Source organism: Anastrepha obliqua, chromosome 6 (assembly GCF_027943255.1).
Source record: "Anastrepha obliqua isolate idAnaObli1 chromosome 6, idAnaObli1_1.0, whole genome shotgun sequence".
Classification (NCBI taxonomy): domain Eukaryota; kingdom Metazoa; phylum Arthropoda; class Insecta; order Diptera; family Tephritidae; genus Anastrepha; species Anastrepha obliqua.
This window is the reverse complement of record NC_072897.1, coordinates 58,084,842-58,100,446: the sequence shown is the minus strand read 5'-3', so window position 1 is coordinate 58,100,446 and position 15,605 is coordinate 58,084,842. Positions and strand designations below refer to the sequence as shown.

The window sequence follows — 15,605 nt, the reverse complement described above, 5'->3', positions numbered from 1 at the left end:
TATTGATATTTACATCACCAACAGAAATATAGTATTGACAGCAATAGACAAATTCTCAAAATATGCACAAACAAAGATAATTAAATCGAGAGCAATAGAACACGTAAAAGAACCTCTACGAGAATTGCTTTTCCAATTTGGCGTACCCGAATCAGTGGTTATAGACAACGAAACTTCCCTTAATTCTGCAACTATAAAATTTCTGCTCGAAGACACTCTCAACATCAAAATTTTCAAAACACCGCCTTATACCAGTTCAGTTAATGGCCAAGTAGAACGATTTCATTCTACCTTAACAGAAATAATGCGCTGCTTAAAAGCAGAACAGAATTTTACTTCATTTGCCGAACTCCTTGATAACTCAGTCTATGCATATAATTATACCATCCACTCAACAACAAAAAAGAAACCAATAGAGATATTTTTCGGGAGAAGAGTCTCCACAGACCCAAGCCAGTTCGAAAAGGCAAGGGAGGAAAACATTTTAGAATTAAAAAATAAACAGGCAAAAGACCTTTGTTTCCACAACAAAAAAAGAGAAACCATAAAAATTTATCATCCAGGCGAAACTATCTACGTAAAAATAAACAAAAGGCTAGGCACAAAAATTACCCCAAAATTCAAAAAAGAAATAGTAAAGGAGAATAAACACTCAACCATAGTAACAGAATCGGGAAAAATAGTTCACAAAAGCAATATAAAAAACTAGAATAAAACTGTCTAACCTTCTTTTCAGAACTCTCTTTATTTCGACCACCGCAACAATAGACATTTATGACTACTCTACTGCTCAACTGGTTACAATCAATGACGGGACAGCAAAAATTCAAAACGGAGCCTTTAGGCTAATACATATAATCGACCTTAACAAATACGAACAATTTCTAACGGACATTTACGAATACATTTCTTCAGACATTCCTAAGGATAGCATTTTACTACCTATCCTAAAGCACGAATTAGTCCAATCTCTCCAAATCCTTGATACCCTTAAACCAGCAAACTTACGACAAAAAAGATCAATAAATATTCTAGGTACTGCCTGGAAATTTATAGCCGGATCCCCCGATCATGAGGATCTAGAAGCAATATCAAATAATCTAAACCAGCTTAACAGCAATAATGATAAACAAGTTCTTATAAACGAAATTTTTAATGAAAAAATTAATAACGTTACACAAATTGTGAATAAACTTTTTAATAATATACGGAAAGATATGAGTATAGTAAATGAAATGATTATTAATTTACAAAATAGAATTAGATTAATAAAAGAGGAATTAATAAATATTAAATATGCCGTACAATGGGCAAAGAGAGATATATTAAACTCATTATTGTTAAACAAGAACGAAATTTAAATTGCACTTGAAAAATTAGAAAATGATGAAATTCCATTTAAAAATGCGGAACAGGCATTAGAAATATCAGAAGTTAATGTTATTAGCAAAAATTTTACAATTTTTTATATGGTGAAAATACCATTAACAATTAAAGAAAATTTTCAAAAAATTATTATAAGACCTGTAATAAAGGCAAATAACACTATAATTAATGTCGAATATAGTGAAATATTAAAAGGAAACAATCAAGTTTACGGAATAAAAACTCATTGTAATAACTATAAGATAATTGAAATTTGTAAACAAAAGCAGATAGTTAATATAACTAATAGTAATTGTATACCTAGAATAATTAATAGCTTTAATTCAACTTGCACCATAAGCAACGGGCACCATATTCCACATATTGAAGAAATAAAATCAGGCATTTTACTACTTAATGGCTTTATGGGAAAAATAGATGCTGACGCAACAACCCATAACTTGACGGGAACTCATGTTATCAACTTCCATAACTCAACATTGAAAGTTAATAATCAAATATTCATCAACTATGAGGCAATTCCTCCTCCAGCTATCCCAGCTGTCCTACAACCAGCACCAATCGAAAACGAACGGATTGAATTGCTTTCACTAAAATCTCTGCAAGAACTGCATATAAATAATACCCGAAAAATAAATCTTCTAAAGACAGTAACAATATCAACTGGCTCACTTTCACTTGGATCAATTGCAGCTATTACTTGCATAGCACTAATATTTTTCAAATTTTGGAGGAAAACTCAAAACAAAATAATCATCGCACAAAGCTTAGACAGCAACCAGATGCCTCCAGCAAGCCTCAACTTGGGTCAACTCAAAGATCTGCCAAAAGATCAATCAAGATATGTAAGTTTCAATAACTTACCCTATTTCTAACAACGCTCGAGGACGAACGTTTTTAAGAGGGGAAGTGTTAACATGGCAAATGTTAACTTTTCACACGCCGATCAGCAACATGAGTACAGCGGATGCACAGCGCTTACATAGCGCTTCCCACAGTAATTCCAGACGCACCGTCAGCAGAAAAGCCAACGGCAGCAACACCCCAACTGAATTAGGCCGGATGTAATGCACGCGCAACCCAAGTCAGCGATTCCCCGAAATTGCGCACGCCACCACAGGTAGCTCGGTGCATTTTAAGTTTAGGTTTTAGATTAAGAAATTTTGTAACTTCAGTTTTAAGTTGAACTCAATAAAGAGCGGTCATACCGCAATCTTTTTTTAAAAAGATATTTCCACGCGAAAATCTTTAACTTACACCTTTCGTCCATATTTATCTCGTCACTGTTTTCAAAATCGCATAATCGCTGGACTAGTTCTGCCTTAGAACCAGTCGTAGGTTTTTCCCGTTCACGCAGCAGCGTTTTAAGTTGTTCCACTCTTAAATTCACTATTTTCGGCATTTTCCCCGCACAATATGTACATTCGTACACGCTTGCACCACTCGTTTTTTTGTATATCAGTTAACAGCCAAATCATCGAACTCCCTCGCAATGAATTCACCGAGCAACCCGCGCGCAAACAATGTCTTCTGTCTGGTGCTCTGTAAAACTTTTTGAATTGCCTTCAACTGAATCAAAATCCTCTATAGAAAACGCTTCATTACCAGGCACACAGGAAGATGGCATATGCAAATGTAAATTTGTGAATTTATATACATACATATGCACATATGAATATGCTGTGTGTATGTATGCTCACTAGCCACAGCTCAAAATAAAACGGTAGAACTTCTCAAGAAATCGAGCACGCTTTCATAGGCACAGCATTGTATGTACAGTAACCTTGAAATGTTTACAGGCATCTTCAAATGCTCTAATTTCAGAGTAAGTTTCTAAATTTGCAGATATATGCATATCGCACTTGTTACGTTAAAGCGTAACAACTCAAAAAGAAAAGGAAAAGAGTAACAACTCAAAAATTTGTTATTTCAGTGCAACTACTAAACAAATAAGAATGAAACAACCGTTTATTGTTTTTAATGATATTTTCGTGCAATTACATATTTTTTTTTTTGTAATACCTATATTATTAATATTTACGGAAACAGTTTTTCGTCTCTACTGAAAATGTTCAGATTTTGAGTTGTTTCGCCTTAACGTAACAAGTGCGATATGTTTTATGCACTTTTTATCAATTGACGAACTACATTCGTAAAGTAATATAATAATTAACTATTTACCTATGAGAGAACATAAAATAATTGTTTGGAAATTTACTTCTAGGTTTGAAATGTCCGACACAGAACTTTTTTATAAGCTACTTATGTTATTTTCTGGAAGTTACTGTATGCTCATGCGCGCACTTGACGCACACCATCTGCGGTTGTGGAGCATTTAGAAAGACATATTTACATACGTATATTGATGCATACATATGTATGTACAAAGCCGCGGCTGCTCGACTTGATAAAAATTCAATATTTACCAAATATTGGCAAATAATTTTACGCGAAATTTTGCAATATTGACTATTTACGAATGGTCCAAAAAATTGGCATATGGCGGCTCGTTTTATGAATGAAAGTACTTTGCTCGTAGAAATATGAGCCCGAATTTGTCTGAATGATGAATTTTTTGATGACGAGCTTTTGTTGAAACTGTTCAGTTCCGATGCAACTATTTTAAGCTGTTCAGCCCCATGGCAGCTAGAATGATGGCCGCTACGCCTGCGCTTATGAATGCATCTTGTTCTTGTAGTCCCTAGGCATAGAATATTAGCTTTGAACGACATTCGTATTTACAGGAATAAAGTGAGTGCCCTGCGTGTGCGGTTGTATGTACATGCATATGTGTATATTAATAAGCATTGTTTTGCTTGAATTCAATTCACATATGTATTTATATTTGCATATGCCATCTTCCTGTGTGCCTGGTAATGAAGCGTTTTCTATAAAGAATTTATTGATTTGATAATTGAACGACATAGTTAGGGCATCAAGTGTGCATACGCACATGCAAATATGTCGATGCATATGCAGAAGAAATTGTTTTATCATTTGCAGGAATTCGATCATTCGGATATTTACTCTCTAATTATTGCATGAAATATGATAAGTGTATGCTCTATGAATTCTTGTCTAAAATTAATTTCGACTCGAAAAACTAGTAAAAAAAAAGGTTGTCTGTAAAGTCGGTTTACTGACGATAGTTTAACGTGACAACGTCATAAGAAAATACTGATGTAATGGTTGCAATTTTCAAAACAAAATTTTAATTTTATTTGTTTGATAGATATTTTGTATGGATATAGAGGAGGAGGTAAATGGAATCGCAATGGAATAGCTCAAGTTAAATTTACACAAACGTGAAAAATGACGAAACATTTATCAAATTCATCAAAGATATCTTCAATTTCGATTGTGCATCAGACGTTAATAAGTCAACAACATCATCGATTTGCCTTTTCAAGACACTTTACACTCGAAACACTCCCTTTCATTTCCTACTTTTCCTATCATCGTCCTATTCTCAACAGAGAACTGGTTCATTACCATGCATACAGGAAGAAGGCATATGCAAATACAAATATGTGAATTTATATACACATGGGCATATACATACGTATATATGCTCACTCAAGTAGGACAGAGCCAGATGTCGAACGTTGCCGAACGCGGGGGCCGATTGTGCTCTTTGTCGTTCGTTCCCCGCTCTCGCTTGCAGTTCAAGCACATTAGCTTACATTTGCTTGCTTACGGAATAGATTCGTAAAATAATAAATACAACGCACGCCTTGATTTTCAATTGAACGTTCGACATTGATGTCTGGCCGCCGGTGTCAGTGTTTGCAAGATACAGTGAGGTGCAAAAATGGAACATAAATAACATAAGTTACGTTTAGTACCATATCTACGCAAACAAGCTTGTTTATTTGAATCGAATTGTACATGTATTATATAATTAGTGTGTAAGCTTTCAAATGAGCCCATAACGGTTAAAATCTAACAACAACAACTACTCATTGGAAGAGCTGAAAATAAAAACACAAATGTTCCAATTATGCACCGCTTATTTATTTATAAAAAAAAAGTACAAAAAACAAATTATTTTAATATTTCGTCCATAGCCCTTCGACTTTTTTAATGCCTTTATACGGTTTGGCATACTTTCTGTATATTTAGCCACAGTTTGTGGCGAAATGGAGTACCACACATCCTGGACTCGCTCCCAGACCTCATTCATCCCTTTTGGCGGGTTTTTATAGTGTACGAGCTTTTGTTTTACGAGAATCCACAAATTCTCAATGGGGTTCATGTGAGGGATTTGTGCTGGCCACTGCATAACCGAAAATTTTTGGGACTTCAGCCAATTTATTTTTTCTATTGAATAAATATATATATAGTTTTATGTCATTCTATTTATTGTGTTTTATTACGACCGATATCCCGTCAACCTTTCCAATTATATATATGTGAAATGAATGGGTACGTATTCTTTAATCCTTATTTTATTTACATTGAAAAATAGTGCGATATTACATCTACATCTACGGTTAATATATATTTCATTATATGGAGGAGGGGGTCGTTTAAAATTTCCTAAGCTTGAAGGGGGTCGCTATATAAAAAAAGTTTAAGAAGCCCTGTATTAGACTATGAAAATTGAACCAAAGTATGTATATGTATGTATGCATGTTTATATATGTACATATATTGGTATACAACATATCTTATAAGGTGTGTGGTAAATATTACCATACATTTTTTCCTTCATGTATAATAAAAAAATTAATAATAATAACATTAAAACAACAGGTGTATTATTAACAACTAGTCGTCACTAATTATAAATTCGGTAAAGATGATGATGATACACTTGGTTTTATTTTAAATTCTTCAAGTAAATCAAATTAATAATAATCAATAAGAAGGCATATGCAAATACAAATATGTGAATTTATATATGTACATATGCGCATATACTTCTTGTTCACTCAAGTAGGTGTGCAGATGTCGAACGTTGCCGAATGCGGGGGCAGATTGTGCTCTTTGTCGTTCGTTCCGCGCTTTCGCTTGCAGTTCATGCAAGGTAACGACGATTGAGCAAGGTAACGACACATTTTTTCGTGCGTGCAGCCGTCTAAATCAAATTATAAGACGTTATCACGTGAAAATTTTCATCAAATTTGCATGAAGTTTTAAATTTACTAAAACCCACACAAAAAAATGTGAGGTCGTTTTATAAAGTATTTTGTTTCAATTCTTCTTTTTAAATTAAATCAACCAACATTAAAGTTACTTTGATTTTAAATGTTGGCGCATATAATTCAAATATATGTATCCTTTGATTGTACATTTAAGTTTGTTTAAAAATATAAATTGAATAAAATTACGTTTATCAAAGGAACATAAAATTGCACAAGCAAATGCCTTGCAAAATGCCGTCGGCTATTCATCAATTTGATTTCATACAGGAGCCAAAAACTGAGCAGTGTCAATGTACTAAGGGAAAGAATTCACTGTAATCAGCTCTGTTACGAACTTCCCCGCTGTCGAGTTGAGCGAAGTGAAAAGGTCTTCGCGGTCAGACTTCATTTTTGACAATTTACACTATTCGTAGCTCGTGAGACTTCTCTATACATTAACGTTCTCTGTACAACGTGAAAAGAACAAAAGAGAAAGACAAAACAAAAATGTTGCAAATATCGAGGTAAAATTTTTATAATGCAGCAGGTACAGAGTACGCAATGAGAAAAAAAATAATGTCGCAAGTATCGAGTATGTTTGCTTGAGCAAGAATCTGGTTTCTACTGTATATACATATTATATATATCGTTTGTTCAAAATAAAGATACCTACCCATTAAGCTCTGACATTTCCACCACTTTTGGGCCTACTGCCACTATTATATTTAAAGAGGGCAGCTCCTCCAGCACTTCCAAATTTTCCATGTTTTTTTTTGCTTTAAAAAATTTTTTTACAATCTGAAGTATATCTTTTCAGTTTTTTAAGAATAGAAATACTAAAAACTTCCTGAAAAGTTAGTGAAGTGATAAGCGGCGAACGAAAGGTGAGTAGGAATGAAAACTTTAATCGCGTTTTTCTCGAAATACGTTCTTTCCCTTGAAATTTTCTTTGTTTTGTTAAAAATAGGTAAGTGAGACAATTTTATTGGTTGCCAGCATCTAATATTTAGATATACATACATACAACTTTAATGGTATTGAGAGTTTCACGAATAGTATGAATTGTCAAAAATGAAGTCTAACCGCGTTGGCGATGTGGTGAAATTTTTAACAGAGCTGATTTCAGTGAATTCTCTCTACGTATATTATAGGACGTTTCCATTTTACGAGGTTAACGAGATTATCTCCACTTTCAAGGTTAACTCGCTAATTTAGGTGTTCACTTACCATTTTACTTACATTTTATTATATGTCATTACGATTTTTTTATAAATTCGATAGTTTTTGGCGTACGAGCGCCACAAAGTAATATTCACCAACACCATCACGTTTTTTCGTATATTTCTCTACAATAATCTTCTACTATAGCAGGTTTTAGAAAAGCAGGTATAAGGGTAATGTGTCGCCTTTGTTGAAGGGTCCCTTTCTCTCTCGGCCTTCAATGAAACATCTGTCGGTTAGAACTGAAGAGAAGTATCTAGTTTAGACTGAGCCATCAGTATACGTCTATCGTTTTACAGTGTAGTTTGTATTTTTAGAGTCTTGGCTTCTGATGAAAGAAATTGTTTTATTTGTGATAATTCATTATAAGAAAATGAAACAATCAAAGTGAAGGAAAAAGGATTGGAGACTTTTCGTAGATCAAGTGTTAAAAGAAATGACAATAATATTTGGAGTTTTTATTATATCCAATTAAATACAAAAGTAAATGGAACTTAAATAAGTTGAATCAAATTATGGTGTGGTCTCGTCGCCGGTTGAAAAGAGAATAAATTTTTCATTGAATTTTAAGGTTGACATTATTTGACGAACTGACATAAAATTGATTGAGCAGCGGTGCTGCCACATACTCTCCCACCAGTGATTGCATATAATCACGTTAAGAAAGTCACAAAACGATCGGGTTTTTTTGATACTCGACCTGAGCGTGTTGCAACTTCCGTGGGTGCACTGTTAGAATTAATGTGTTCTTTGGAATTACAATTTACATTTGATGTCTTAATACTATTTTGTACAATTTTCTGTTTATTATCTTCTTTGTTGACATTAATTGCATCATCGTCTATTATTGCGGCTTTCAGTCGGTCCAGAGATACTGTCGATACTTTGCCATTTACCAGAACGTCGAAATGTTTTTCTTTATGTTTCACTACTTTAAATGGGCCATCATAGGGCTGCTTAAATGGTGGTCGCACAGAATTATCGCGAATGAATACATGCGAACAATTCAAAAGTTCTTTTTGCACGTGAAAATTGTTATTTGAATGATTAGACGTGACAATGGGTTTTAATTGATTCATAGTATTTTTAAGATTGTTGACAAAATCTGATGTGTAAACGAGGGGTTTGTCATCAAAGAAATCGCCTGGCAATTTTAGCGTCGTAGCGTAAACTAACTCTGCCGGTGAGGTTTCAAGGTCAGCTTTGAACGTTGATCGAAGACTAAGAAGTATCAGAGGTAATGAATCATACCAACGCTTGTCTTTGTGACACATGATCGCAGTTTTAAGGGTGCGATGGAAACGTTCAATCATGCCATTAGCTTGTGGATGATAAGCGGTAGTGCGTAAATGCTTGCATCCAAGAAGTCGATTTAACTCCTTGAACAAATTAGATTCGAACTGTCTACCTTGATCAGTGGTAATAAAACTGGGTGTCCCAAAATATTGGACCCAACCATGAATAAGAGCTTCGGCTACAGTTTCAGCCGTCATATTTTCGATGGGAATGGCTACGGGCCAGCGAGAAAAACGATCAATACACGTCAAACAATAACGAAAATTGTTGTTGGTAGGGAGTGGTCCTATCAAATCGATGTTGATGTGTCTAAAACGACCATCGGGAACATTGAAATTAACCAGTGCAGCTTTGTTGTGTTTATAAATTTTACTCTTTTGATGGTAGCTATTTTACCGGGATGTGACAACCCGTGCACAAGGTTGAAAACTTGTCTACGGAGGTTCTCGACAACAAAAGGTCTAATAACTTTTGTTGAAGTGTCACAATATAAGTGTAGTTGTGAATTGGGTAGAGAGATTCTGCTCAGAGCGAGAGAATGTTTGGATTTTCCATCAAGAATTAGTTGCAGTTCGTGATCATTAATTTGTGACTGTGCAAGAAGGTCGAAAGAAAATTTGTCACAACTGACTTCCTCAATTCTAGATAAGACATCTGCTACTATGTTGTCTTCGCCTGAAATGTGGCGTATGTCCGTGGTCATTTGACCAATAAAGTCCAATTGTTGTAATTGGCGTGGCGAAGCTTGTTCGGGTTTTTGAGAAAATGCGAAAATGAGTGGTTTGTGATCAGTGTACACAATGCATTCGCGTCCTTCGATCATAAATCGATGATGTTTAATTGCTTGAAAAATTGCAAGAAGTTCACGATCGTATGTACTGTAACGTTTCTGAGTGTCTGTCATTCGTTTAGAATAAAAACTAAGGGGTTGCAACTGATCGTTTGAAACTTGATGACGAGCTGCTCCAATGGAAAAATTACTGGCATCGACTAGAAGTACTAATTTCGCGTTTGGAATAGGGTGCGCTAAAAATGCGATATTAGCGATATCAGATTTACACTGTTCGAAAGCGTCAGAAGTTTCATCGGTCCAAATAATTGGGGAAGTATCTTTTTTCTTGTTGCCTTTTATAAGAGATTGAAGTTTGCCTTGAATAAATGCGGCATTTGGCAAAAATCGACGATAGAAATTCAAAAGTGCGATGAAACGTCGGAGTTCGAAGGCTTTTTCAGGTTTTTTGAACGTTTTGATAACTTCAACTTTGTCAGACAGTGGTATGCTTCCGCTTTTTTTGATTAAATGTCCCAAAAAATTTATCTCACTTTTACCGAAGGTGCATTTTGCTAGATTGATTTTAATATTAACTTCGCGTAAACGTTCAAAAACTAAGCGTATATGATTTTTGTGCTCCTCGGTGTCTCTAGAGGCGATGCAAATATCGTCGATGTAGACTACTACGAAAGGTAAATCATGGAATAAATTATTCATGAAACGTTGAAAAGTTTGAGATGCGTTTCTCAAACCAAATGTCATTACATTGAATTCGAAGAGACCAAAAGGGGTAATAATTGCTGTTTTTTCTTTGTCTTCTTCGGCAATTGGAATTTGATTGTAAGCACTTACGAGATCAATCTTTGAGAAAATTTCCTTATTAGCACAAATGTGTGTCACATCTTGAATGTGAGGTAAAGGGTATCGATCAGGCGGGGTGATAGCATTGAGCATGCGATAATCGCCACAAAGGCGCCACTGTCCTGTCTTTTTTTGAACCATATGCAAGGGGCTTGCGCAAGGACTTTTGCTTGGTTGACAAATACCAGCTTTGATCATCAGTTCGAATTCCTTTTTTGCTATTGCTAGCTTTTCTGGATTAAGACGCCGAGCACGGGAGAAGACTGGTTGTCCACTTGTAATAATCTGATGTTTGACTGAACTTTGTTTCAGATTATTACCTTTATTGAAAGTAGGGGGAAGCGTAAGATCTTTGAATTGTTGCAATAAATCGCTAAAAATCGAGTTGTCGTCAATAGTGTTGACTCTTTCATATTGAATTAATTGAGAATTGCATTTGGTGCGTAACTTAGTTTTCGCATCGATTAATTGCTTGTTCTTGTTCTCTTAGTTGACACTAAGAGGCCAAATTCATTGAGAAAATCTGCACCTAATATTGGCTTTGCTACATCGGCGATGAGAAATGACCACGTGAAATTAATATACGTCGAAGTCTAAGGTCGACTGAAGAAGTGAAATAACCGAAAGTAGCTATGGGTGTGCCATTTGCGGCGAAAAGTTTATAGCTATCGGGAATTTTTAATTTATTGAACAAATTTCGAGGTAAAACTGAGAAATCTGCTCCGGTGTCAACTAAGTATTTGCGGCAATTTGAACGATCTGTGACAAATAAGCGGCGAGAATAATTCAAACCCAATTCGTCTACCGCAAATGACGAAGTGAAATTTAGTTTTTTGAATGTTCATCACTTTTATCGTCGGGCTTTTTGAATGCGCATGGCTGTTCACACTTGCGTGCCATGGCCCCAAAACGATAATGAAATCGACAATACGGTCTTTTATTACGAGATTTGGAACGTGAACGACTCGAATTGTGTGACTTCTGGGATTTATTTGGACTATTGTTTCTGCTCGCTCTAAATTCGCGAAAAGATTTGGCTAATTCATCGATACGAGCGTTCAATTGAAGGAGTGTGTTATCCGATTTGATCTCCGAAATTAGTTTTGGGGCAGTCAATTCGACAACTTTATCTGCTAAGGTAGCACAGGTCTTGAGGTCGTCGTTTGAAATTGCCACGACGGCACGAACGTTTTCCGGTAAACGTTCAATCCAAAGGGACTTGATTGCCTCATCGGTGAGAGCATTTTTGGCTAAATCACGCATTTTGCGTAGCAAATGTGACGGTTTGTCATCACCAAGTTCGATTTCAGTGAGTAAAACTTTGATCAGATTGAGTGTATTCACTAATTAGACGGTTTTTAAGTGATTCATATTTGTTTTCCGCGGGAGGACTACGAATCAAGTCAGAAACCATTGATAAATACTCAGGTTCGAGAACAGATATTACATGATTATACTTCGAATTGTCGCGAGTAATGCTACCGTTAATGAATTGTGCTTCCATTTGTATAAAAAATAAATCCGGTTCTTTCTTAACGAATGTCGGTGCTTTTATTGTAATCCCACTGATTTCTGGTAAAGGCATAGAATTAACAGTACTCACGTATGATGTATTGCTTGACTGTGAAGTCCCGCTCGATTCGCTATCTCCAGGCATGTTGAATGCACGAAGTAGACTTTCCAAAATTTTGTCACGATTCGACTTCCAGACGAAAGATCCCTCAAACAATTTCTGCTAACGATCGCTCATGCAAGTCCTCTTGAAAAAATACGACGAACAAACCCTCGCAAATATCGGCGCGTTGAAACCACGTGGCGGCAATAAGGTCTTCTTTTCCTTAATTGCGTTTATGGATAGCGTGTTAAATTTCGTCCAAAAAAAGTGCGAGTGAATTCCGTTGATTATTTAAAAAAATTATTTTTAAACGTCGGGGTCACCAATATGGAGTTTTTATTATATCCAATTAAATACAAAAGTAAATGGAACTTAAATAAGTTGAATCAAATTATGGTGTGGTCTCGTCGCCGGTTAAAAAGAGAATAAATTTTTATTGAATTTTAAGGTTGACATTATTTGACGAACTGACATAAAATTGATTGAGCAGCGGTGCTGCCACAAATACTTAACTTTTGGCGGGAATAAATCAATAGTGGTTCATGATGTATGTCGAAAACGATACAACAATGAAAAGTTAATCGCTGTACAGTGTGCGAAAATTATCAATGAAAAATAGTATTTCTGAACTTGCTAGAGCTTGTAATGATGATTGGGGTCGAGCAATTGTTGAGCGTCTTCAGCATGTGAATGATTTGGTCGCACCCGATGCACAGTACCATAATTCCTGCATGAAAAAAATGTATCAAGCACCACCAGCTGAAAATATAAAAAAAAAGATCCGCATGCGAATGAGATAGATACTGCGATGCAGTTCATTTATTCTTATCTTGAGCAGAATTCCGATGAGTGTCAGTTTTCCCATAAGATAATTTTTTTCAAGACTCTGAGTCTGATATAGCTGAAACTCTACGCATTTTCTTAGATGGAGTAATTTTAGAAAACAAACGAGGGTCCCTTGAGAAATGAAAGAAAAAAGCATTGCTCTCGCCCATTCTATAATTGCAGCAGCAAGGCCAAAATCTTTTATATCAACAGTGTTGAATGGACTAGCTGCATTTTTATTTCATAAGTATGGATCTCGGCGATCTCTTGGACTTTGCTCTTCATACACCGAAGCAATGTCGTTCCAAGTTTCAGCTCTTATGCGCGCACCGTTAAAATATGATAACGCATTTTCTCAATTTGTTTTTGACAACGCTGATTTCAATACACAGACATTAGATGGTAACAACTCTTTGCATGCCATGGGCGGTATCCATTGTGTAACACCTATAACTGCTAGCGCTCCAGATCAAATAATTCCACGATTAAAACAAATGCCGTCTGCAGTAGTCGTTGGTAATTTAGGTACCATTGCATTCAAAACATTTGTGAAAAAAACCGATACGAGCTTGAAAACCATAAAGATTCAAGGCCTCGGTAGCACTTGTGTGGCTTCGGAAGTAGTTATGCCATCCGTTTCAGATTTATTGTGGCTATATCGAAAATGGGCCGGCCTGCCTAACGTAAATGGATGGACTGGATTCATGGAACAAGTGACAGCGGAACTTTCTTTCCAAAAATCATTTGTAGGATATACTCATTTATTGACCCATCTTTGAATTGCCCAAATTGTTCTGCAATCAATAGATTTTACACCCGATTTCAAAGCAGACTTAGAAATAATTTTATACAATCTCGATAGGTCTGTGGTACAGACCAGGAAGAATGCTGTAAAGAACTTGCTGAGAAATTTGAAACTCGATTGATTACATTTGAACAACGTGGCGCTACTGCGAAACTCGTTAAATATTTCATTGAAGCAGAAAGAATGGACAATTGGAATTTACATCTTTATACTATCCATAAAATGATACCTTATTTTCATGTCAGCGGCCACTTCTTATATGCTAAATCCTGCAATTTATATTTGCAAGACATGTCGGATTTAAAGAAAGTAATGACAGTCGAAGAATACGAACTTTTTACAACTAAAGGATATTTTACAATTAGACGTTCCGACAAATTTTGGTGTGGCACATGTGGATATGTGGATATGGCAATTGAGCAATCATTGATGAGGACAATGAAATGCTTTGGTGGCCTCACTCATGGACGAGGAGTTAACGACAGCGTACTTTAGGAATGGTATTTTTGCACAATATTTGCGACAATGATGATGTAAAAAAATTGATGGATTGGTTGTAGGTACAACCATCCATCTTTTCCAGAAATGAAGGATATCATGTCAATAAGCACTGGAGTTGTCGGAGACGAAAAGATAAACTGCCACATGGCTGAAAAATTGGTTATACTGGCATTTCTAAAATAATTGGCAGCGATTGTTATACAGTAAAATTCAAACGGAGTGACAGAATAAAATCGCTTGGTGTTATGAATACAGGCATCGGGATAGAAGGTGACATTGTTCCGATTAATCCATTGTTAATTTTCCAAAGAATGTGCATTGCAACAGAATCTGAAGAGAAACTTAAAAACTTTCTTACGAACGAACTTGCTCCATTTCCTTTATCGCTTTTCAATGATGAAGGCATGCGTGAATGCGTTAAATCTTCAATGTAACAGGTGACGCAAAAGTAACCTTCCGATGTTTTTTGGCTGTAATTAAAAAAAAAAATGAAAAACTTTGATTCTTCTTGTGGATTATTTTTATTTGGTCTTTTAATTTTTTGTACATCAAGTCGAGAATATGATGTCATGTAAATGGCCCCCGGCACAGTTGATTGCCATTTGAGCCCGTTTTATAGTATTTTCCATCACTTTGGCCAAAACTTCCGGCGATAGGTCCTCACATTCTTGACGGATATTGTCTTTAAGAGCTGCAAGAGTCTGAGGCTTGTTGACATAAACCCGCGACTTCAAAAAGCCTCACAAAAAGAAGTCTGGAGTGGTCAAATCAGGCGATCTAGCTGGCAAGTGCAAATCGCCAAAACGGGAGATTAGGCGCCCGGGAAATGCATCCTTCAGCATATCGGTTGTGGCACGTGTAGTGTGTGCCGTTGCACCGTCCTGTTGGAACCACATGTTTTTCAATCCCAATTCATCAAGTTGCGGCAAAAAAAACTCGTTGATCATTGCTCTGTAGCGCTCACCATTCACAGTAACCGTTTGGCCCGCGACGTCTTCGAAGAAAAAAGGTCCGATGACTCCTCCTGCAAAAACAGCACACCATACAGTGACTTTGAGCGGGTGTAATGGCTCTTCGTGGGTTACACGCGGATTTTCAGTGCCTCAGAAGCGTAAATTTTGCTTATTTACGTACCCACTAAGATGGAAATTGGCCCTTCACTCATGATTATTTTTGATGAAAAATCATCTTCCTCTT

At 36.0% G+C, this 15,605-nt stretch overlaps 3 protein-coding genes across 3 annotated transcripts in view; all 3 read right to left on the bottom strand.

Moving 5' to 3' along the window:
• LOC129250050 (uncharacterized) overlaps window positions 1–7,205 on the bottom strand; it is a 41,517-nt gene extending 34,312 nt beyond the window's left edge. The window contains exon 1 of the mRNA XM_054889693.1: window positions 7,186–7,205. Coding sequence (XP_054745668.1) covers window positions 7,186–7,189 — 4 coding nt within the window. The 5' untranslated portion in view covers window positions 7,190–7,205. The remainder of the gene's footprint in view (window positions 1–7,185) is intronic.
• A 1,181-nt stretch (window positions 7,206–8,386) lies between these two features.
• Window positions 8,387–9,226, bottom strand: LOC129250578 (uncharacterized). Its single transcript, XM_054890192.1, has one exon. The coding sequence runs from the start codon at window positions 9,224–9,226 to the stop codon at window positions 8,387–8,389; it is 840 nt and encodes a 279-aa protein (XP_054746167.1).
• Window positions 9,227–11,487: 2,261 nt separating this feature from the next.
• Window positions 11,488–12,319, bottom strand: LOC129250577 (uncharacterized). Its single transcript, XM_054890191.1, has 2 exons — window positions 12,058–12,319; window positions 11,488–12,005 (listed from the first exon to the last, which is right to left on the bottom strand). Exons 1-2 carry the CDS (start codon window positions 12,317–12,319, stop codon window positions 11,488–11,490), a joined length of 780 nt encoding a protein of 259 aa, XP_054746166.1.
• Window positions 12,320–15,605: the final 3,286 nt, after the last annotated feature.